This window comes from Camellia sinensis, chromosome 4, assembly GCF_055761805.1.
Source record: "Camellia sinensis isolate YWXY chromosome 4, ASM5576180v1, whole genome shotgun sequence".
NCBI lineage: Eukaryota > Viridiplantae > Streptophyta > Magnoliopsida > Ericales > Theaceae > Camellia > Camellia sinensis.
The window spans coordinates 195,914,467-195,940,203 of NC_138964.1; the positions used below are offsets into that span (position 1 = coordinate 195,914,467).

The 25,737-nt window shown below is 36.2% G+C and overlaps 1 protein-coding gene and 2 pseudogenes across 4 annotated transcripts; all 3 read right to left on the minus strand.

Annotated features, from left to right (window-relative positions):
* Window positions 1-8,711: 8,711 nt before the first annotated feature.
* On the minus strand, window positions 8,712-23,457 carry LOC114264734 (uncharacterized; annotated as a pseudogene).
* On the minus strand, window positions 9,363-22,054 carry LOC114264721 (ribonuclease TUDOR 1-like). Of its 4 annotated transcripts, none has more exons than XM_082867284.1 (7): window positions 21,823-22,054; window positions 20,963-21,222; window positions 20,791-20,865; window positions 20,574-20,687; window positions 20,375-20,479; window positions 14,074-14,270; window positions 9,363-9,676 (listed from the first exon to the last, which is right to left on the minus strand). In XM_082867284.1, exons 3-6 carry the CDS (start codon window positions 20,797-20,799, stop codon window positions 14,190-14,192), a joined length of 309 nt encoding a protein of 102 aa, XP_082723410.1. In that variant the 5' UTR covers window positions 20,800-20,865; window positions 20,963-21,222; window positions 21,823-22,054; the 3' UTR covers window positions 9,363-9,676; window positions 14,074-14,189. The 4 variants fall into 4 exon arrangements, 1 of the variants encoding a protein (XP_082723410.1); XR_014328194.1 differs by lacking the exon at window positions 9,363-9,676 and having other exon boundaries at window positions 14,079-14,270; window positions 20,963-21,069; window positions 21,193-21,222; window positions 21,823-22,048; XR_003630096.2 differs by lacking the exon at window positions 9,363-9,676 and having other exon boundaries at window positions 14,079-14,270; window positions 21,807-22,048.
* Window positions 23,458-24,058: 601 nt separating the features above from the next.
* Window positions 24,059-25,737, minus strand: part of LOC145824344 (uncharacterized) — a 119,215-nt pseudogene continuing 117,536 nt past the window's right edge.

The following is a 25,737-nucleotide window of genomic DNA, read 5'->3' on the forward strand; positions in this document are numbered from 1 at the left end:
CAACCTAAATAATTACAACAAATACAGAAGAAAGGGACACAAAGACAGTGCCTGAATGAGAGAGGAAATGTCTCATAGGGCTGTGTAAAATATCGCCTAATCTGTTAAAATTATACCGATTCACATCAATTCACACCGCTTTATCTGTCAACTGCGGTTTAAATTTTAAAATTTATAATCCGCCTTTGAAACCGTTTCACTCCGCTATAGTTAATACCTATATATTTTTTAACTTCTAATAAAGTATCAAAATAAAAATGAATGTGAGAGATTTAAGATGTAAAATTTATTACAAATTAGTAGTTATATATATATATATATATAAAATATTATGTAAAATTAATTTGCGTTATATATGTAAAAAATATTATATAAATTAGTATCATATATTATGTAAATACTTGATAATTGGTTAAAATATTTTTCAATTCACCAATTCACTCAAAATTACTCAAATCGTGATTTGATAATTCATCAATCCGTCATTCAATTTCTAATTTCTCTCAAATTATCTGAATCATACCACGTACGCTCCATGTGAGGGCTACGGGATTATGGCTCTTTTTCCTACCACACCACCCTTATCTCATGTTTCCCTCTCTTTATGTTGCAAAGTGTAGGTCCTTTTGGAGGAGAATCTCAAATTGGAAGTCATTTTGCCTCTAGCTGGCTTCCGATTGCTATCCCTCTCACAAAAGCAAACTCTTCGAGGATGAAAGATCAATAAATATGTACTGACTCTTTCGGCTAACGAGAAATCACAATATTTTTAAATAAAAATTAAAAAGGGAAACAAAAATATATATAAAATATAATTTTTTTTTCTTAATTTCTATTATTTTTTCTTTTTTCTTTTCAAATCTCTACTCAATTTCAAAATTTAAACGCAGCCTAAATGAATCATTATCTGCCGCCTAAGTAGCTAACAAAATAAGTCAACATATCCCATCTGTAATTTAATTTTTTTTGGGCATAAATGAAAAAGAAAAGTGAAAGAGCCAACAATGCCCTAGAGTGAAGGGCATTGGGTTGCCTCAGGAGAAAGACAAGCTAATTTTGGCTATTATAAAGATGAACAATCAGGGTAGTGCAGGTTTGCACATGGAAGTGGGGGCAAGGGAAATTTGTTGAGAGCTTCATGACCACCAAAGCTCTCCCCTATTGATGGGATTTAGACATCATATCCCAGAACAAATTACTCAGGACAACAGAGAAAAAAGTTCACGGACCCTATCTGTGTTAGGGCAGAAAGAACAACAATTCATTTCCACCACTTGCTAAAGTTACAAATCTATCTGCTTCAATCATCATCAGTCCTACAGATTGGTTGCATGTGAAAAAAATTTCATTCAAAAATCAGATTAATGAAGACTATACCGGCATAAAAGGGCATGGAATCAGATTAATGAAGACTGTACCAACATAAAAAGGGCATGAAATTATCTATCCCCAAAATTCATGTCTTATGTTTCAATGCATTTATAGTTTCTATGATAGTTTCTTGAGATTCTTGCATTTTGAGATTCCTATCATTTTGGTAGAAGAGGATTTTCTATTTTCATAATCCATCTCCTCGTGCCTTATTGCAATTTTAATTGCACTGCACGATCATGCCTCAAAATTTCCACCAAGTTGTACAGTTATAGATAGGTACATTAGGGATTGGAAATTTTGGGGCAAAGGATTCTGTCCCAACGAAAAAAGAAAAAAGATAAATTATAAACACATTTTTTAAGATTTATTTAAAATATTAATTATTTCTTATTATTTGAAAAATTACAAATAATCCCCTTCTCATAATTTTTTTCTTTAACAGAATTAAGTAAAAAATAAAATTCCTAACTGCTCTCTTATACAATAATAAATTTACATAAATTATTAATTAAAATAAATTTATGAAATCATTAAAAATTGTTAATCGATTTTATAATTTATTCATAAAAAGAGCTATATGTTATGAAATTAAAATTTTCAAAAGGGGTGATGCTAGGGAGCTCGAAAGCCTCCCCCCCGAATCCTCTAATTTTTTTTTTTTTTTTGTTTTCAGAAGCAGAGAAGGAGAAGAGAAGAGAAGAGAAGAGAAGGGAGGAGGAGGAGGAGGAGGAGGAAGGAGGAGGAGGAGGACTGGAGGGGGCCATAACTGGAGGGGGCCGGAGGCGAGCTGCTGCTGCTGCGACGAGTTGCGGCTGCTACGACGAGTTGCGGCCGGACTGTGAGGAGCTGCGGCAGGGCTGCGACTCCTCCTCTTCCTCTCTCTTCTCTCTCTCTCCCTCTCTCTCTTCCTCTGCATTTCAGACCTAAAATGGAAGAAGAAGAAGAAAAAAAAAAAAAAAAAGCAAAATACCTAAAACGACGTCGTTTTGGGCATTAGAGGGATTTGGGGGGATAGTTTCGAGCTACGAAACATTATCCTTTCAAAAGACATGGCGTAATTTTCAAAACCACAAAAAATAATTTGTATTTAAAAAAAATCTTATAAGCTGTACTTATAATTTACCCAAAAAAATAAAAATAAAAAAGAGGAAAATGTTCATCAACTCAGAAAGATAAATCCGTGACTGGATTTGTCCCATTTAACACAAATGGAGGATGGCCGATTAAAAAAGAACCACAAATGGAGGATGAACTAAATTCACTAGAGACGAGAGGTTAAAAAATAAAAAATAAAAAAAAAACCTTCAAACTGGGGCCAAAACAAACATTCAAAATACACATCCCATCCCGTTGGTGTGCTTCTCAGTAGCCAAAATGTGTAAAACAAACTATGGCCAACTAGTAGGACGTACCATGACTTCAATATTGAACAGTAATAATACAAAACTTCTCTGAGCAATAATCTATTCAGTCTGATAAGAATGTATTTTTACTACTCCATTATAATGGGAACTTATACAAAAAGGATGACCAGATTTAACCGAGATACTACTGCTATGTAAGGTGTAACAATTGAGGGGGAAAATCCCTTCTAATCGGAGCACAAAATCATTGTGTAGGAAAGAAAAATGTTAGTAATTGCCTCAAAAACTGAAGCTCGAAAGAGAGTGACCAGAGCTTCCACGAATTAATCACCGCAAAGAAAGTGGATAGATCATAGATATAATAAAGTGTCTGTTCTATTGCTCATACACCCTCTGGCAGCTTCGTTTGATTTGCTCAGTATCAGTTAGTTTGACAAGCAGAGAGTCTGTACTTGCACTGAAAGAATGATGAGCGAGTTAAGTGTAAACCAGAGCTAATTCGTTCAGAACTCACTTGACTGCAAGCATGTGTTGGGTATAACTCCTTATTGGAGCATGTGACCCAATTGATTTATTAAAACAAAAATGTTAGAGGTCTTAAAAATTCTACTAAGTTGTGGGACTCATATTGTGTGGGTCTCACACTCATGTGACACATTTGGTAAAACTTTTGGTAGAATATTTAGGTCTTAACATTACTCTTATTAAAATATTTAGTTTGATTTGATATTGATTATAATATATTTTTAATATATTATACTTAATTTTTGGAGGTCCAATAAATATTTAATAATTTGGTTGGAAACAATTACGTAGAACAATTGAAATTCCCCTTTGGTGGGTGCTGTGTGTGCAGTGTTCGGACCGATGCTTTGAAGTTTCGTTGGTTTCAAGTTTTGGTTGCTTTGAAGCATTGTTTGTATGTTTTCTGTTGGTGCTTTCAAAGTTGATTTGGATTATTATTTTGGGTCTTTTACAATTCAGTTTCAAAAATTTTTGTTCGTCTATTTGGTGAGGTTTTTCCTCTTGATTATTTGAAATTCACCTAAGGGTGGTTTTGTGAGACCATTCGTGTCTCGTTTGTCATCATTTGGAAACTTTTTGATTGATAATGGAATTAAATTTCGATCCCACGGATGTACCTCACATTGAGGGAATCATGTAAAATTCTTGTGTCGTTATTGATTTAATTTTTTTGCATTAGTTTTTATTCTCATTGATTGATTTACTTGTGAAAAATCATATATTTTCGCTGAAATTTGGTATCAGAGTTTACGGTTTATTTGAATTTATTTATTTGTGCAAAATCAATGGAGGGGAATGTAGGTCGTATGTCTAGCTTCAATGGAAGCAATTGGGTAACTTGGAAAACTAAAATGGAGGACCTATTATTTTATAAAGATTTGTATGGACACATTGAGGGTGATAGTGGCAAACCCGAGGATGTGAAAGATGATGAATAGAAGAGGCTTAGCCGAAAAGTCGTTGGTATTATCTGTCAATGGATCGATGATAGTGTGTTTCATCATGTTGCTACTGAAACTTCGGCACATGATTTATGAAAAAAATTAGAAAGCCTTTATGATAGAAAATCAGCCACAAATAAAGCTTTTCCATTTCGTAAATTGGTTAATTTAAAATATAAAGATGGCAACTTCATTCCGAAACATTTGAATAAAATAAAGAGTATTGTTAACTAACTTGCTTTTATGAAAATTCTTTTTGATAACGAGTTGCAGGTTTTGATTCTACTTAGTCCTTTGCCCGAAAGTTGGGAGACTTTGGTTGTGACAGTTAATAATTCGGCGCCTAATGGAATTGTCATAATGAGCCAAGTCACTAGTAGCTTGTTGAATGAATAAATTAGAAGAAAATCAGCGGGTTCCTCTCATTTGGAAGCATTTGTTGTGAGAGGCCGAAGCAAAACAAGGGGGATGAGTAAGACTCCTCAAGGTCGTGATCAAAGCCGTGACAAATCAAGAGATAGTTCTTTTTCAAAGAAAGATATTGAATGCCATTATTGCCATGAGAAAGGACACATGAAGTGGGAATGTCGAAAGCTCAAGAACAAGGAGAAAATACGTGACAAAAGTGTGGATAAGAAGCAAAAAGACACAACGACGGTTACTACCGATGATCTCATGGTCGTTTGTGAAGATGATTGGATCTATTTTGTGGGCGAAGAGAGAAATTCGGTGATTGATTTCGGTGCTTCTTTCATGTGACTTCCCGAGTTGATTCTTCACTACCGACACCAAAAGAGATTATGGTTGTGTTCGAATGGGTAATGAAGGTTTGTCCAAGATTGTTGGCATGGGTGATGTTTGCTTGGAAACAAATTTGGCTGCAAGTTGTTGTTTAAAGATGTGAGGGATGTTCCTTACATTCGCCTCAATTTGATCTCTACTGAGAAACTAGATGATGAAGGCTACAACAACAAATTTGGTGATGGAATATGGAAACTCACAAAGGGTTCTTTGGTGGTAACTAAGTGCAAGAAGACTCATACACTTTATTTGATGTAAGGAAAAATTTGTAAAGGTGTTGTCAATATACTTGAAGATGATACTTCTATCGAATTGTGGCACAAGCGGTTTGGGCACATGAGTGAAAAATGGTTACAAGTTTTGTTCAAGAAAGAGCTTCTACCCGGTTTGAAAGGTACACATTTTAAAACATGTGTTCATTGTTTGGTAGGTAAACAATATAGAGTTTCTTTTCATAAAACTGTTGTTTCTAGAAAAGAAAATGTTTTGGAGTTGATTCATTCGGATGTTTGTGGTCCTTTGAAAGTTAGAACACATAGTGGTACACTTTATTTTGTTACTTTCATTGATGATTATTCAAGGAAAGTTTGGGCTTTTATACTAAAAACTAAAGATCAAATTCTAGATGTATTTAAGCATTTTCAGGCCATGGTTGAAAGAGAAACAAGACAAAATTGAAGTGCATCTGATCAAACAATGGTGGTGAATACATTGGGCTATTTGACGAGTATTGTTGTAGCCAAGGTATTCGGCACCAAAAGACAGTTAAGAAGACTCCTCAATAAAATGGCGTTGCTGAGAGGATGAGCCACACCATTGTGGAAAGAACAAGGTGTTTGCTTTACATGCTAAATTGCCAAGATCCTTCTAGGGTGAGGCAATAAGGACAGCCGTTGACGTGATCAATTTGTCTATTTCCTATCCTTTGAATGGTGATGTCCTAGAAAGAGTTTAGACCAACAAAGATGTGCCTTATGAGCACTTGAGAGTGTTTGGTTGCTGAACCTTTGTTCACATTCTAAAAGATGAAATCCAAGCTTGATAGCAAGTCAAGACAATATATTTTTCTTAGCTATGGGCGTGATGAATTTGGTTATAGATTGTGGGATCCGGTCGACAAAAAAGTTGTTCGAAGCCGTGATGTTGTGTTTCTTGAAGACCAAAACAATTGAAGACTTTGGCAAAGGTGATCAACCGGAGCCAAAAACTAGTGATCTCATTGACATTGACCAATCTCCTTCATCTCCAGTGGATAATGAAAATGGGGGAGATGTCCAGCCACCTATCAAAGATGTGGAGAATGATAATAATCCTAATGAAATTGAGCCAGAAATTGAGGAAGAGCATCCAACTCAAGAACCGCCACCATAACTTGAGTTGAGAAAATCTACAAGGGATCGACAGCCTTCGAAAAAGTATCCTTCCAATGAATTTGTGTTTATTTTCAATCAAGGGAGTCTGAGAGCTACCAAGAAGCAATTGAGCACGCAAAGAAAGGTGATTGGAAAAAGGCAATGGAAGAAGAGATGAATTCCTTACTTGAAAATCACACTTATGATTTGGTGAAGTTGCCTAAGGGGAGGAAAATTCTAAAAAATAAGTGGGTTTTCAAATTGAAGAATGATGGCAAGAATCTAAGGTACAAAGCACGTCTTGTTGTGAAATGCTTTGGGCAAAAGAAAAGTATTGATTTTGATGAGATTTCCTCACCAGTTGTGAAGATGTCTTCTATTCGGGTTGTACTTGGCATGGCTGCAAGTATGAACCTTAAAGTTGAACAACTTGATGTGAAGACTGTATTTCTTCATGGTGATCTTGAAGAAGAAATTTACATGGAGCAACCAGAGAGTTTTGTGGAGAAAGGGAAAGAGAAATTTGTTTGCAAATTGAAGAAAAGTTTGTATGGCCTTAAGCAAGCCTCGCGGTAATGGTACAAAAAATTTGACTCTTTCATGATGAATAATGGTTTTTCTAAAACCACTTTGGACCATTGTGTGTTTGTGAAAAATTTTACGAATGAAAAATTTATTATTCTTTTACTTTATGTTGATGACATGTTAATTGTGAGTCAAGATTATACTATGATTAACAGGTTGAAATTGGAGTTGAACAAGTCTTTTGATATGAAAGATTTGGGGTTGGCAAAGCAAATACTTTGTATGAAAATTGTTTGTGATTGCAAAAAGGGACTGATTTAGTTGTTTCAACAAAGCTACATTGAAAAAGTTCTTGAGAGGTTCAATATGGATAAAGCAAAGTCAGTTGGTTGTTCACTTGCGGGTCACTTCAAGCTTAGTTCGAATCAATGTCTTACAAGTGAGAAAGACAAGGAAGAGATGTAGAAAATTCCTTATTCTTCAGCGGTTGGTTCTTTGATGTACGCCATGGTTTGTACAAGGCCGAATATTGCTCATGTCGTTTGTGTGGTGAGTCAATTTCTCTCTAATTCAGATCAAGAACATTGGGCAGAAGTGAAGTGGATTCTAAGATATCTTCGAGGGACTTCGAACGTATGTTTGTGTTTTGGAAATGGTAAGCCGATGCTTGATGGGTTCACTGATTCTTACATGCCCGGTGATGTTGATTCTAGGAAATCTACTTTGGGGTATGTGATGACAATTGCAGGGGAAGCTGTGGCATGACAATCTAAATTATAAAAATGTGTTGCTCTCTTAACAACCGAAGCTGAATTTATTGCCATCACGAAAGCTTGCAAAGAAGAGTTATGGTTGAAGAAATTTTTGCAAGAGTTGGGTTTGAAGCAAGAAAGGTATGTGCTTTATTGTGATAGTCAAAGTGCTATTTATTTGAGTAAAAATTCTACTTTTCATTCAAGATCGAAACACATTGATGTGAGATACCATTGGATTCGTGATGTGTTAGATTCGAAATTGTTGCAACTCGAAAAGGTTTACATGGATGATAATATTTTGGATATGTTAACTAAGACTCTGCCGAGAGACAAACATCTGAAGTGTCGAACTTTGGCGGGTATGGTTGATGTCTCCACCTAAGTCAGTAGGGGGAGAATTGTTGGGTATACCTCCTTATTGGAGTATGAGACCCAATTGGTTTATTAAAATATTTAGTTTGGTTTGGCGTTGGTTATAATATATTTTTAATATATTATACCTAACTTTTGGAGGCCTAATGGGTATTTAATAATTTGTTTGGTAACCGTTAAGGTTTGAATAAAAGTCCTAAAATCAACAATATATATATTGTTTATGTTCTTCTACGGGGAGGTTGCCATAGAACAATTGAAATTCCTCTTCGGTGGGTGCTGTGTGTGCTATGTTCGGACCGATGCTTTGAAGTTTCATTGGTTTCAAGTTTTGGTTGCTTTGAAGCATTGTTTGTGTGTTTTCGGCTGGTGCTTACAAAGCTGATTTGGGTTATTATTTTGGGTCTTCTACAACTCCGTTTTGAAAACTTTTGTTCGTTTATTTGGTGAGGTCTTTCCTCTTGATTATTTGGAATTCACCTAAGGGTGGTTTTGTGAGACCATTCGTGTCTCGTTTGTAATCGTTTGGAAATTTTTTGGTTGATAGTGGAATCGGATTTCGATCCCATGGACGTACCTCACATTGAGGGAACCACGTAAAATTCTTGTGTTGATATTGATTTAATTTGTCCGCATTAGTTTTTATTCCCATTGATTGATTTACTTGTGGGAAATCATATATATTCGCTAACAGCATGCAATTCAAGCACCAATCTCATTTGCAGATATTCTTTGTACATGAGAATCTTTCATGTAAAGCGGTATACTTGCACCCTGCTCTCTCAGCCGATTGACCATGTCATAAAGATATTCAAAAGTGAGTTTGGATTGCACATTGAAGTCTTCTCCTATATGAGGACGAATCCGGAACCACTCTCCCAGCGGTTTGTATACACACTACAACGAAAAAAGGGTTTTTATGGCACCAAATGCACGTCGTGAAAATGATTCTACAACGTGCAAGGTAAAGCCGTGTTATGGCTAGTCATGAAAAGTCATTCACTTCAACGACATGTTGTAATATGCCGTTAAAAACTCTTTAACAGCGGATCTTGTGCGTCGTGTTTGACTTTTCTACAACTACTTTTGCATGCTGTTAATTCAAGAGACAAACCACTACGTTCATTACTAGTCGTTGAATATTTAATACAATGACCTATTTTGCCTGCCGTAGATAGCCTAAGTTTCATAGTATTTTTTGCATGTTGTAGAATATGTATATTTAAAAAAAAAAAACATTCAGCAGGTTTTATTTCACTTGTTCTGTATAATTTAAGAAAAACATTACAAACAAGCTTCACAAATGTGTGTATATATATATATATATATATATATATAAGCATTAATCAAATACCAAAAAATATATATTTTTTTGGGTGAATAAGTCATAAAATAAAACAGAAAAATATACAACATTCCAAGGGACATACCCCAGGCCCTACCATAGTTATACAATAAAACCAAACTAACAAAAACTACAACCAAGCTAAAGACCTAAAAGACAGAAAAAAAAAAAAAAACAAAGGGGCCAAACAACCTGCTTAACATCTATATCTAAAAGAAAATAGGGAGGCAGAATAGAACAAAAGGGCCCATATCGGCAAACAGAGAAAACCAGGAAAGCAAAACCCACTAAGTCCAAACAACTGAGCCAAGGCATTACTTCATCACAACCCAGTGTTTTTAAAGGCTCAAGGCGCACTAAGGTGCCGAAGGTCTCTTGGAGCCTAGGCGCAAGGCGCAAGGCGAGGCGCGGGCTTTATTGAAGTAAGGCGCACAGTATTCGTAAAAAATAGAAAAATTAATATAGACTAATCATTCATAGTACTAAGACAATTTTTAAAAAAATAAAAAGTAATCAAGATTCAAGACAAAATATAGAATAATTCTCAAAGCCATGAAAGTGCATATTACATAACATTTCAATTTTTAAAGATCAAATAATCCACATTCAATAAAATAAAAACATAAACACTAAACATCTAAAACATAAATATCCAACAAATACTAATATATGTCTTAACACTTAAAAACATCAATATCAAAAGAAAGAGTAGGTTAGGTCGGTGTCAGTCAATCATCATTCTCAACATCAATGGCAAGCAAACTATCATCTTCTTCTCCATCAGTTGATTTGTATCCCTCAACATCTTCCTCCTCTGTGTCATCTGAGCCCGCTTCCTCTTCATCTATTAATTGAAGTGGAGTCAATGTTGATGATTTAGATATCCTCGGTTGTGCCTTTGAGCGTGAACTTGTTGCTCTACTTGCATGGCTACTTTCTTCTACTCCAGAAGCTCTAGCAACAGTGGCCCATGTCAAGCCATCATCATCATCAAACACAAGCTCATTATCTTCATCTAATTCTCCATCCATCCTCCCAAGCAACCACTCATTGCTTTCATCAATATTTTGCAAAGATATGGGATCAAGAGTGTTGCGCATGTCATACCTAAATCTCAATGTTCTATTGTATTTGACATACACTAAATCATTGAGACGTTGTTGTTCCAATCTATTTCTTTTCTTGCTATGAAGTTGCAATTATTAAAAAGATATTAAATTCTATATAATTAGAATAAAAAATATTTGAATTGAACAAAAAATTAGTTAGAATGTTAAATACTCACATGTTCGAATACACTCCAATTTCGTTCACAACCCGATGAACTACATGTTAGGCTAAGGACTTTTATGGCAAAAGTTTGCAAGTTTGGAGTATAAGAACCATATGATGCCCACCAATCAGCTGCGATAATCTACTAGTTAGAAATAATTGTTACCAAGTATTAAGTTTTACTAAAAGTATTACTAAAAATAAACTCTATGAGTCTATAATATATTACCTGGTGCTCTTGTATTTCTTTGCCTAATCGCAACAGACTTGCCAAAAAGACTCTCAGCCTTCATATAAATACTCATCTCATTAGTGATCAAATCTTGAACAGTGACATCCGGGACCAACCTTTGCATGCATTCATAAAACCCATTCATCACTTCATGATCTCTTTGCACCTCTAACGCTTTTGGATAAAAGAATTCTGGGTTAAGAAAATGTGCAGCTGCATGTAAAGGTCGATGCAATTGAACATCCCATCTTTTGTCAATGATTTCGAAAATTTCATTATACTTTTCTTCTTTATGATCAAATGAACTTGCAATGCATTCTTTTGCCCTATCCATTGCCTCATAAATGTATCCCATGGGAGGTTTCTTCTCGGTATCAACCAATCTAAGCACTTTGACAAGAGGACCCGAGACCTTAAGGGCAAACACAACAGTATTCCAAAATGAAGGCATCAACAAAGTTTGTGCCATTCTTTTACCTTGTGGCTCCTTTGCCCATTTGCTTGAGGTCCAGTCTTCGGAGGTGACCATCTTTCTCAAATTGTTTTTTTGTTGATGCATCCTAGACAAAGTCAAAAAGGCGGTTGCAAATCTAGTTTTTGCAGGCTTGATCAAATTCTTCAAATTTGTAAAGCGCCTCATCATGTTTAGCAACGTAGGCCGATTGTAAATGTAGCCATGTATTGCAATACCCCTTTCAAATGTCTTTTTCAGTCTAGGTATCTTGAAAATGTCTTCTAACATCAAGTCCAAACAATGAGCAGCACATGGTGTCCAATACAAGTGTTCATACTTAGCTTCCAAAAACCTCCCTATAATGTAACAATAATGATGAATTATTATTTTCAAGTTTTTAAATTTTAAATACAAAACAAACTATGAGTAAACAATTTTGATGTAAGGAATGAGGAAATATTCTTACCCGCCAACACATTAGCTGCAGCACTATCAGTGATAACTTGCACCACATTCTCTTTTCCAACTTTCTCCACAAACTTGTCTAGTAATTTAAATAGCTTTTTCCCATCCTTTGAATAGCTAGAAGCATCAACCGACTCAACAAACATGGTTCCTCTTGGACAATTAACTAAAAAGTTAATCAATGTCCTTCCTCTCTTATCAGTCCAACCATCTGCCATTATGGAACACCCGTATTTTGCACAATCCTCTTTATGATTCTTCATCAAATCTTCAGTATGTTTCACTTCTTTTTTGAGTTGGGTAACCCGCACTTCATGGTATGTCGGTGGCTTCATACCAGGACCATATTGGCCAATGGCTTCAATCATTGGTCCAAAACTCTCATAATTTACTGCATTAAAAGGGATGCCAGCATCATACATCCACCTTGCAAATCTTTGTAGTGCTCGAGCTCTCATTTCTTTTTTGTAAGGGTCATTTGCATCAATGTTGATTTGTTTCCCTTTTGCTTGGTCTTTTCGATTTTTCACCACTGATTCAGGATTGGGTGTGAAGTAAACATCCATAGGCCCTTTTCTCTTTGGCGTTTTTGATTTGGATTTGGATTTGGATGAACCTTGGCTACTACTTGTCAACTTGCGGTGTTGATTGACATTGATCTCAACGACATCATCATCTTCATCTTCATCTTCCATGTCCATGTCATCGAAATCAGGCAACATGTTCATTTCTTCTTTTTGTGTCTTTTTTTTGGACATGAACTCTCTAATCTCTTCTCTTACATGAGAAGGACACTTCGGGCAAGCAGTGACATTCCTATAACCTCCCGCAAGGTGTTGTTTCACCCGATAAACACCTCCATTTGATACTTTACCACAAAAATTACACTTAAACTTGTTTAAATTGTTCTCCTCCACCAAATGGGCATATTGCCACGCCGGATCTTTTCTATTACTTTCTGATGTCATTTTCTACTTAGTACTTACTACACAACACAAAAAATAAATAACAAAAAAATAATTTCAGTATAATGAATGTAATGCATGTTATGTGATGAATTAATTAATGAATGTAATGTATGAATCAATTTTCTATTTTTTTAATTAATGATGAATTAATTAATTAATGTACATTCCATTACATTTATTCCTATGTTACATTCAATTTTCTATTAATGTATAATGTATGTAATTTAATGTATGTAATGTATGAATTAATTAATGTTATGAATCAATTTTCAATTTTTTTAATTAATGGTGAATTAATTAATTTCAGTATAATGATGAATCAATTTCAGTATAATATAATCATAATAAATGTAATATATCTATTTTTTTATTTATGTATGTATGTATGAATTAATTAATGTTATGAATCAATTTTCAATTTTTTTAATTAATGGTGAATTAATTAATTTTAGTATAATGATGAATCAATTTCAGTATAATATAATCATAATAAATGTAATATATCTATTTTTTTTTATTTATGTATGTATGTATGTATGAATTAATTAATTAATTTATTTGTTTATGTAATAATCAGGGTTATGAAAGTCAAATAATTGAAAAAAAAAATTATTTATTTATTTATCATAATCAATTTATTTATTTATTTATTTATTTATGAATTAATTAATTTATGAATTAATTAATTTATCATAATCAATTAATTAAGTTATTTATGAATTTATTTATCAATTAATTAAGTTATTTATGAATTTATTTATTTATTTATCATAATCAAAAGAAAAGAAAAGAAAAAAAAAATAAAAAATAAAAAATAAAAACAGATCACCTTCTTCAACGAAGGTAAAAAAAAAGAAAAGAAAAAAAAAAAAACAGAACCTGCGAAGACGATCGAAGAAGAAGGAGAAGGGGAGAGAGTCGATCTGCGAAGCCGATCGAAGTCGATCGAAGTTGAACTCGAGCCTGCGAAGTTGATCGAGAACCTGCGAAGTCGAACCTGCGAGAAGTCGATCGAAGTCGAGTCGCAGACTTCTTTTTTGGAACACAGGTTCGTAATCGATCGATTAGGGTTCCTATTTGTCTCATATGGTACATGGGTCGTAATCCTCTGTGATTACGATCCATTCGAAAGGTTATCTGAGCCGTTAGATCAGATCTACGACTTGAACACTGAGTCGCGCCTAGGCGATCGCCTTGCGCCTCTCTCGCCTTGATCAAGTCGCGTCTAAGGCGAGCGCCTGGTTCAATTCGGCTCGCCTGGTACCTGTACAGGCGCAGCTGCTGAGCCTCGATTCGCCTTGCGCCTAGGCGCGCCTTTGACAACACTGTCACAACCAATAAGCAGTGGTAACACAAAGACTTGTAGACAAACTAAAAAGCCTCCATATGTATGACTAGCCGCGATAACTCTGTACCATGACCTTCAAGATCATAACATATATCACTATCTGGTTACAGCAGAACAACAAGCTTCATAGGGACACCATAACCGACAACTACCCAAGGAACAGATCTCCTGCACAGCCTGCAAGAGAAGGGACAATAACACTGATACACAACTGAAATAAAAAGAAAATTTCCAAAATCACAAAGCACTGAGAAGAGGAAAGAAAATAAAAAGAACAACAGTTTGACCCAAAGCACAAAGAACTGGAACTGGCGCAGAGTTACACCCTGGCTCCCATACAGCACCATCACTCTCTGATAAAACCAAGAAGAATTTGCTGAAAATTGACTAGGCTACCTAGATCATACCCAGACAAACGATCTGTATAACTTGGAATATCTAAACACAGTAAGCAAGATAAAATGAACTAGTAGCAACCACACTTAGTATATACTTATATCACTCGACCCACAAACTCAAACTCTCAGCAGGAAGATAAATAATGGTGAACACAAAAAACAAAAAAATTATCCTCACAGACACTAGGCTCACAAAACAAAGAATTCCCTAACAATAGCACCAGCAATGGACAACCTGCAAAACCAACAACGTTAGGACACAATTTATAACTTACCTTCTTTCAACCCATAACTTATAGCCTACTCCACACCCTAAGTATGTGCTCATAAAACTCAACTCTCTTGCCCTAAACGAAGGCCAACTTTGTAACCTCCATAGCAAACAATTAGGAAAAACACAGTATATACAAAACTCATTTTGAGCTTACAGCCACTCAACCCAGAATATGGAATCTCACAACACTCAACCCTCAAAACTTCTATTTTCCACATTTTTTAATTCAATAACAGCTATACACCAACACACATGGATGGGAAAAAACCACCTGCAACAAGGTTACAAAACACAGCCAACTCATAAAGTCAAAGCCTCTTTAAGGATAGAGGCTGGAAGTATCCATTTGGACAAAAACCACTCATCCTTTGAATTTCTCTTCAAGTTTTTGAGAGATAGAACTCTAAACCTGATCATGTTAATAATATTTACAACGACAATATCTTTAGGAACTTTATTTTTTGTAAAAACTCTGTTATTCAAGTATCTTACAAGTGCAAAGAAGAAGAAGAAGAAAAAGAAGAACTGTCTTCCACACTTCTTTCCCTTTTCCTAGAAGTTCACATATCTTATGTTTACTATTAAACAAAAAGAAATAGACAACAAGGTCCTGGGCCTTACTTATAAGGTGTTTTCTTGCTGGCAAGAAAGTTCATTATTGTCCATTGTAAACACCCCATTTTTGACCGTCCTCAAGACTTGGACATCACCGTTTGAACACTCGGTGATTATCCATGTTTGTGTTTGTTCGGAATTCCCGGAGGTCTCGGCTCGCGCGCCTTGCCTTAGGATCTCTGAACTCGACCGTTTAGTGTCTGGTTTCACACCAAACACTTGTGTTTTGCCTTTGAGAGGCAGGGTAGGGCTTGTAGACCATCCCCACCCACCACCGGCAGTGGCTAGAGGCCACCGGCTGGTGTTTGGTGCCACCGGCAATGTATATTGCCGGCCGGCACTATTTGTTGCCGGTCAGCACTATTTAGTGCCGGCCGGCACTCTTTTGGGCCAAGATGGCATTTTTGGCTGGCCGATTGCTGTTCATCTGCTTTTGCAGATATTTTAAGACAGCTGTCTTACTTTTGCTCCCCTCCATACACGTGTATGGAGGGATCTCCCTCTTATGAAGCTTGTCTTGTAAGCTTTACAAGACAAGAAGTGCCATATAGAGAGAGAAGGCTCTCTTGGCTTGAGAGGTTAGAGAGTTTAGATATTTTGGAGAGCTTAGACAGCCATTGTTAGGGTTTGAGTTCTAGGGTTAGGGTTTGTTACACCTTATCTCTCTCTTTTTCCCTCTTGTGTGTGTTTCAGTGTGTTTAGTCCATACTATTGCACACAAACACCTAGTGTTTCACCTTCCTCTTGGAACTGAGGTTCTAAGGGACTGATTTTGACGTTTTGGTGTTGGATCCAAGCTAAAGGAGGCCATTGGAGCACTATTTGTGAAGGGATCATCAAGGGTAAGAAACTTACACCTTTTTTCCCCAATTTTGCATTGATTTTCTACCTATCTTAGAGCTATTTTTGTGCTTATTGTATAACATAAAAAAGTTCTGTTTTTAAGCCCTCTTTATTGTTTATTAAGAGTGTTTTGTTGTTTGAGGGTGGTTGACCCCCCCTTAGGCCTTGAAAGGCCTTATTTTGGGCCATTTTGTGCTAGCTCCGGGATTTTGGTGTTGGGGTCTCTTCACCACTGAAATCCCTATCTTGAGGGATTTCAGTGGTGAAGATGATGCCTTGAAGTCCCAAGAAGGAGAGGGCCACCCCCTCTCCTTGTTGTCCTTGAAAAGGGCATATTTTGGCCTCTTGAGAGAGCATTATGCTTGAGTGTGTGTTGAGCATGTTTAGGTTGTTTTTCATGCTTATATATCCATAATATAACATGATTTTAAGTTGGTTTTGGTATTCCATGCATGCTTAGCATAGTTGCTATGTAATGCCTTGTTTATGCCTTAATGTGCCTTAGGTTGTTAGCCTTTGTGGGAGCATGTTTTAGGCTTAGTCTTGTGAAGATCATGTGCTTATTTTGCCATGTTCTAGGTCTGTACTAGGTTGCTTGGGTCGAATTTGGCATGCATCATATAGCTCCTTTGTATTTGGGCTTGTTGGCCTTGAGCATATGCATGTATAGCATGGCACCTTTGCATTGTTTTGGTGATTTGGGGCCACCCTACATGCTATTTCAGTCCCATTTTCATGCTTGCTTGATTGCCTTGCATGCCTCTTTGATGCTTTGAAAGCTTGTGTAGCAATGCTCCATGTTTTGGTGTTTATGCATGCCTTTGTTTTTGGGTCATTTAGATGCCATCTAAGTGGTCCTTAGGCCTTGTATTGATGCCCCAAGACTCTGTTTTTGGTTGATAAGCTCATGCCATGTTTGGTCTTACTAAGTGTAGTTCAATGCCCCATTGGTTTGCTTTCAACACTTGGGCTATTTGTTGCATATTTGGCTTGATATATTGCTTGGTTTGGCACCATATTTTAGCATGATTTCAATGCTTATGTTGCATGTTAATTAGCCCATGATTCTCCCTTTCAAATGTGTTTGAGGGTTGTTCAATTTGTGCTTAAGTGTTGGCCTTCAATTAGGTGCATGTGTGCATGTATATTTGGTCCTTCATTATAGCATTTTGGCTACTGTTTTAGGCCTATTTAGAGTTGCCTAATTCATGTTTAAGTCCATCTTTGCACCCATTTGCATTCCCATATGTATGCTTGTACGCTTGCATAGGTTAGTTGCCATGCCATGTTGCATCCTTAGCTTGTATGCTTAGGTTGCATTGCATTTTGCATGCATTCCTTGCCCCTTGATTTGGTGATAGGGATTAGGACTTTGGTTTGATTTGGTTTGCATGCATTTGAAATCAAAGTTGCATACTTGATTCTTTGGGCCATCATGCATGGAAATGCGTGATTGGTGGTCCGAGAATCGAGGCACATACCCCTTTGAGTCATTACAATGATAAGGGACATGGTTGGTGCATATATGCCTTGAATTGTGCTGTCATGCTTTGCCTTGCCCTCTGTTGCTGTCATTTGCAGATTCTGCAGGAACATTCTGCCGACCGGCAGTGTAAGGTGCCGGCCGGCAACAATTTCTTTGCCGACAGCTTCATTTTGTGCCGATGGCCACACACCACTGCCGGTGGTAATTCCACTCAGCCGGTGGTACTCCCCAGTGTCCAGGGATGCAGTCCTGAGGTTTTGACAGCCTCCAGAGGAGTGAAGGAAGGAAAACAGAGGCAGCCTATGCATGGCGGCGCGTTTCCCGAGGCATTTTTTTTTCTGTTTTAATTAATTTATTTAATTCGTTAATTAAATTAATTTGTAATATTAATTAGCTTGCGTAGTTAATTAATCTGTAATATTTATTTTGGTCCCTCCGAGTGAGGGCGAATCTGTAATAAGTGTGCGTGAGTGTGTGTATGTCTTCCAACCTCACGTCTTTCTTCCCTTTTATTTACCTGCTTATGATGGTAGATTAGGGCACGTTTAATTTAGCATACCTTATGCTATGCATGCGTGCATTCATGCATTTGTGCTACATGTATTAGGCTCGGTACATCACGCTAACTGCATTTGTGCTTCAAATTCTAAACTGAATATGTGATAGTTGTGCATTCTCACATGCCATGTTTAGGATAGCCGAGCCTATTCTAGCAACTTTGTATGCGATGCATTAGGCACTTAACATGGACTTGGATCATGCATGTTTGCTAACGAGTTCTTTGTTTTGGCACGGAGTACGATGTAAGTATTTCCACTTTAGCATATCGCATAAGTGTGAATGTTGCCATGACAACATGCTTAACATGTGGCTAGATGCTTATGTGTTATAAACTGCTTGGATGCCTGTGGGTGAAGGTTGGATTGTTTGAGTTGGAAGAACTCATTGAAATCCGTGTTTTAGCCTACTTGCGAGTAGCAAATCCAAAACATTTTCCAAAACAAACGGATATGCAATGCTTACTTCCAAATTAGACAATCTAGTCTATACTTGTTTGCTGCGCGCATAACATAGTAATTCTAGGCTAATAATTGGTTTAAGAACACATAAAGTTTTCAAAAACGGATATCACGGTTAGTAGAGGCCGGTCTTCGGACCAGGCGAAAGGGGGTGCTCATAGCTGACCTTCCCCGATCGTACCCAAGCTCCCGAGCCGAGACAACTCCGGTGATGACAGACATGTGGCCTTCGGCACCGAGTCAGGGTTTCCTAAATTTCCCCATTTTAAAAATATTTAGGTGGCGACTCTGTATCTGGCAAAGCAGTCCATGTTTGGCACTACTTTTTCAAAAATCTGTTTCTCAAAATGATTTGCCAGATTTGGACTCTTTGGTTCAGATTAAGAACTGTGACACAAATCGAGAGTCCGAACTGTAGCGTGAGGCCCACGCGCGGGCGCTGTTACATCCATCACCAGTGAGCTTTCTTATTTGATCGGTAAATTACTTAAACCATAGTTCTTCTCTATATCATATGAACACTGCCTTGATACCAGTGATGAGATAAAACATAAGAGACAAAAAGAGTCGGTAGCGCCATCCCAACATAGATGAATAAGACAATTCAGGAACCACAGAGGAAAAAGGAGAAGAGAACTTGTGGCATTTGTGGTGCCATTTCTAAATACACTTTTTTCCAGTTTTTAGTCCCTTAAAAAAGAAAAAAAAAAGTAGTTTAAAAATCCATTTTGCTTAGTGTTGCTCAAGCAATTGTTTCACAGACTTAAAATAATAATAATAATAATTAAATAACAGCCAACGAAAGGGAAAAGCATACACTCCCCCCAACAAAATAAAAGGGAGAGAGTAGTATTAAAATCATTAATAATCTCTTTCCAATAATATATGATGCGCTCTCTCAACCAATTACTGTCGGTTTTCTATTGAAAATGTTCCTCATTTAATCTCTTCATCACTGGTAAAGCATTTATTAAAACTTGAAAATAGGGCACCTAAAGCAAATGACTTGCAATCTGTGGCCAAGTGTGGTCTTTCAAAGCAAAAGGACCAAAGTTTAACTCCTCATGGATTACTATAATAATGCAATTTTCTTTTTTACTTTCAAAGGATATGGTTTCCCCAACATTTGCAACAGGAAAAATATCAAGAAAGTATTTCAGTGATTTTATTAAGAAAAAATCTGTTGCTCAAAATCCACTTTATAGTGACCAATTATATAGACACGACTTACATGCCTAAATAAATGAAGTTATCCATAGCAATCAACAAATGTGGTAACATCTAAGACCGGAACTATTAGCCTATCAAAACAAGATACATACTTCCTTAATGTTCAATATTATAGATGACTGCTCCCTTCCTTCACTTGTTAAAGAATTGAAAGGAAAATTATATAGGGTTGTTTTTAACCAGTAACAGTTGGCAAGCCTGTCAGCATAGCACTCATTCTTTTGAAAACAAAAACACTACTATAAATTTTTTAGCGCAAGTCAAGAATGGGTTTTTATAGTGCAGGTGCACTATGTTGCTATTTTGGCATGGACAAAATAAGAGGGGAAGGTACAAAACTCACTATAATTGCTCCACTGTACTAGAAAAATAGGAAAAGTATGGGGAGAAAATGGAAGTAAAGAACTTAGACTAACCCTAGTCCAATGTCCTAGCCCTTGTTGTATGGCTTGCTCTTCAAGACGTAGCAGTTCTTTTAAGAAAGGACTAGCATCTCCTTTCTGTTGACCCTGCTCCCCAACCTGCACCTAGCCGATTCAGCAATTGCCCACCCATAGACAACCAAAATTTGATATTAAAATAAAAAAATGTATGCACAAATCAAGGGTAATATACCTTTACCCAGCCCTTAAAAATAACCATCAATGCAACATTCTCATCACTAAGGAAAATAGAGCCAAATTCTCGCCCAATAGATGGTACAGTATAATCCACTTTGAATGTGACATCCTATTCAAAAACAAATTGGTTCAGATCTAAAAATATCTTACTCATTCATTAGGAAAATGATAGATTGCAATCATAGCTATAGATAAAGCATTTAAATGAGCACCTTTCCCATACATAGTTTCCTTAAATACTCTTTGCTTTCCCATGCAAATGGCTCATCAACACCACCTTTATGGGCCTAGAAATGTAAATGGGGAAGGGTTAAATAAAGAAACGAGTAAGATAAACATAATGTACGAAATATGAAACAAATAATACAGATTGAATATACTTACCAATCATCGAGCAATAAGGGATGACAAAGTGATTGTTTTCTTAGGGGGGATTTTTACCTTGGTGCTTCCCATTATCACCAAACTATCCCCAAAAGGAATAGCTTTCACTTTTCCTCTCAACCATTTTTAACAGATAAAAAAAGAGAGTACAAATTAGGCTAAAAATTATAATATACAATCAACCAAAGTAATCAAATGAAAAAAGAGTATCAAAGCAAGAGGAAGCTCACCTCACTTGGGACTTTTGTCAAACACGTTGTCTTCAGCAACCAAACACCATATATGCACATGAAATAGAACACATCAATTAGGGTTTTGGGGTAAGACCAGTATCAATTCTAACCAACTTAATCAAACATATATGAGTGTGTATACATATATATGCAAAATTCTCGAATGCAAAAAACATTAATCAAATCAAATAGATGAAATAGAACACTCTAGAAAATAAAATACTAAATAGATGAAATTCATAGCTTAAAGAATAAAAATGATCAACTAAACTCTAAAAAAAAACATTAATTAAATCAAATTTTGCTTCAGAAAACAAAAATTTACTTCAGAAATGACAACAAGCAAAGTTAGAACTCATAGTTTTGATAGTATTCTCCAAGTTCTGAGCAACACCATGAGCCAAGAAAATCAACAAGAAGGCTCTTGGTTTGGGTTTCAGAATCCGAGTGTTCAGCAATGAGTGGTGTCTCTCCGTCCATGGCTTCTTAGAACTCTCAATTGGGTCAATTTGCCACAATGAGATATATAAACCCTAGAAATTGGTGGTGTGGTGGGGTAGGGCATATAAAAGAGAATATTAGAGTGGGGTGAAGAGAGAGAGAGAGAGCACCATTTGAAACCCTTACCGTTCGAAGCCTCCCTCTTCTTCCTTTCTTCTCAGTTTTCCTCCTTAAACAGTATTCTATGTTCAGCCATTTAAAAGCCAAAGAGTGAATGTTTTGAACAGTATTCGGTGCTCAAACCCTTCTCTTCCCCTATGATTTTGCTTCTTCGAACCCTTCTCTTCTCTTCTCTTCTCTTTTGTGCCTAACCCATTCTCTGTTCAGATCCCTTTCTTCCTTTTACTTTTTAAATATACTAGTGGGTGGCATGTGTGTGCAATTTAAATAAGCAGGAATAAAAAAATAATAATGAAATTAATAATATAATGTGTACTTAGTTTAAGTGGTATGAGTCCTCGTACTTAAACCCATGGTCATGGGTTCAAGCCTTGCCCATCTCTTTGTTTAACTTTTTTTAAAAAAATAAAAAATACTGCCACATGGCATGAGGAGAGTAAAGCTTTAGGACACCATAAGAGTTTGTGTTCACTTTATAATAGTATAGATATAGATATATATAGATTTTTTTGATGCTTTGGCGCTAGAGTTTTTCATTTTGGTGCCTATTTTTTTTTTACCGGTCATAACATTTATGACATGCATTGTGCATCGTAAAAAGGCAATATTTTTAACGGCAAGCTTTATGTGCGTCATAAAAAGTGTAATACTTTTAACGACGGGCGTTGTGTGCATTGTGAAAAGTGCAATACATTTCACAGCTGGCATATATGTGTCATGTATAGTTGATGTATTAACAGCATGTCATATATATGTCATAGAAAGTTTTATTATTTATGGCAAACATTACAAACCATAAAAAAATCATCATTACTACCATTCACGACCTACGCAATAGACACGCCGTGCTTGGAAAATTATTTACGACATGCAAAAAAAGTAAGTCATAAAAGTGAGAAACCATGACTTGTATTTATTATATGTCATTGATGTGAAGCCGTAAAAACCCAATTTTGTTGTAGTGACATGAGAACGGATCATTCTCCAAGGTACGGGATATTCCTCACAAAGCTTCAAATATTCTATCAATAAATCAATTTGATCCAGTGTTCGATCTTCGTTGCTTTCTTCGCTGCCCAATACTCATTCAGCAGTTCAAAAGCCGGCAAAGAGAACTGGATTTCCAAGAAAAGACTCTGCCGTGAGAACCCCATCAACACCTGTCTCTTTCAAACAGTTCTGGGCATTATCAACGTGTCTTATATTCCCATTGGCAAGGACGGGAATTTTGACGGCGCTTTTAACTGCCCTAATGGCACTCCAGTCGGCCCGAAATTTCTTCCCATCTTTTTCATCTCTTGTATGGCCATGAATGGCTAAGAGAGAGCAACCTGCGTTCTCCAACATCCTGGCATAGTTTATGGTATCTTGTAAATAAGGAAAACGTGAATTTTGCATGATACTGGGACATTAAGGTTAAGAGCCAATTTTTCTACCAGGCACTTAATGAGAGGAAGATTATCCATTAGGAAAGCTCCATAGTTCCCCCTCCAAGCAATATGTTGAGGACACCTGCACATACATTAAACATATTAAGCTATTGAAGTCACCAGAGAATGCTCTTGAAAGGCAATTAATACAAGCCATTTTTAAAGCACCATGTAAATAAAAAGAAAAGAATGAGTACCCGATGCAAACCATAAGAAGGTCAAGAAAAAGCAATGCTTATCTCTCTCTCTCTCACACACACATACACACACATACACACACAAGTTAAGAAAAAGCAAAATTAAAGAAGCGGTTATGTTTAAAAATTGATTGGTTTCAAGCCAAATTCACTTGGGATCAAATGGATCAATGAATAAGTTTTTAGGTTTGGGAGGGTCATATTCTATGGTTAGTTGGTTAGTTAGGCTAGGTATTAATCTATTTAGTTTTCGATATGATTTATTAATTTTATAACTTAGGGATATTTTGATAATTTGTAGAATTTCTAGACATGGGCAATAGGCATTGCCCATTGGTCATCATATAAGCTAAGTATGTAATTCACTTTTCTTTCTCTTTTTTTCTTTTTTTTTTTATAAATTTTATTTGGTCTTTAGGTAGATTTTAAAAGTCAGAAGTTTGATTTCCTATTTAGGAGTACTAGTCTTAGTTGGTAACTAATAAAGTTTTCAAAGTCAATATAATGCCTTTAATTCAATGAAAAATAGGTCATAAGAGAATTTTTAGAACTTTTGAAATCTCGTGTGATACAATTCTAACCGTAAGTCCTAGAGTTTTTCTTCACTCTTCTTATTCAACATTTTTTTTTTCCTTCTGCCTTTTTAGCTTCTAAACCCACAAAATCAATCACATCTACATGAGAATGGATCATTCTCCAAGGTACAAGATATTCCTTACAAAGCTTCAAATATTCTATCAATAAATTAGTTTGATCTAGTGTTCGATCTTCATTGCTTTCTTTGCTGCCTAATACCCATTCAGCAGTTCGAAACCCGGCAAAGAGAGCTAGATTTCCAAGGAGAGACTCTGCCGAGAGTACCCCACCCTATCCGCACCTGTCTCTTTCAAACAGTTTTGGGCATCATCATTGTGTCTTATATTCCCATTGGCAAGGACGGGAATTCTGACGGCGCTTCTAATGGCCCTAATGGCACTCCAATGGTAACAACTTGACCTGTGATTAGCTATTAAATCATAATTAAAAATGCCTAATAATAATTAAGGTGAAATTATGAATTAATTGTATGTGCATTGCATTATTTGTGTTTATATTTGTCTGCGGTAGGAATATCTGTTTATGTTTCTGTTTTGTACTGCGAATTGAAGGCCTTATCGGCATCCGATCATGAAATTGACTTGGTATATGTGTTGATTGAAATTTTTAGAACATTGTGGTAGGTTTAATTGAAATTCGATTCGGAGCGAAATAATTAGAATAATTAATACTCATTTGATTAGTGGTAAGCTTAACTAATTAATTTTCTTAACTATGCCTATAAAAAACTTATACACCACTTTGAGTCACCTTCTACTCATCATTTTGAGCCTATACAATGTGAGAGTGAGGAAAAAAGAGACCAAGAGTGAGAGTTTGATATCAACACTTGAGATTGGGAGGAATTTGCTAGAAATTGAAGGAATTGGACTTAGAAACACAAGAATCAAGCTTCTAGCTATCACATTGACAAGCCTAGGTAAGAATTCAACCCTTAGATTGTACAATTATGATGTGTAGGACATGAACTCTAGAGAATTAAGTTGGATCATACAAGAATTGAGTTAGAATTGATGAAATTGAGCCATATCTTGCATGCATGCATAATTTTCATGATTTTGTAGTTGAATTCAAAGAATTTCCTCTTACATGTCCTCATTTTGGCCTTGTTCTAAGAATTCAACATGTTTTTGAGTTAGATACCTCATTTGATCATGTTTTGAAAACTTTGAACCTGCACCTTTACATGCATGATATGTAATGATATGTTTTCACAATTTCAAGTTTGAGTTTTGAATAATTGAGGAAGCTTTTGGGCTTAATTTTGTGGCATGATTTTGAATTCACCATGTTTTATCAGTTTACAAGTGTTTTCTCAAGTTTTGGGGCCAAAAAGTTGCATTCTGAGACTTTGAATTTGAGTTTGAAGCTTGTGAGTGCAATGTGGAAATTCTAAAATTTTGTACCTTTGCTCAAGTGACAGATTCTGTGCTCGAGCGACTACCTTTATTTTTGCACTTCCGTTCGAGTGACCAAAAGTTGGCTTGAGCATAAATGCATGCTCCCAGAAGTTCACATGTTTTACAGACTGCTCGAACGACAAGAGTTGTGCTCGAGCGAGTGTCGAGCGGAAAAATCAAGTAACCAGTACTTTTACAGAATTTACAGATCGCTCGAGCGACTGAAGTTGCGCTCAAGAGACCACTCACATTTTTGAACCTACGCTTGAGCGAAGGAAGTTACGCTCGAGCGGGGAC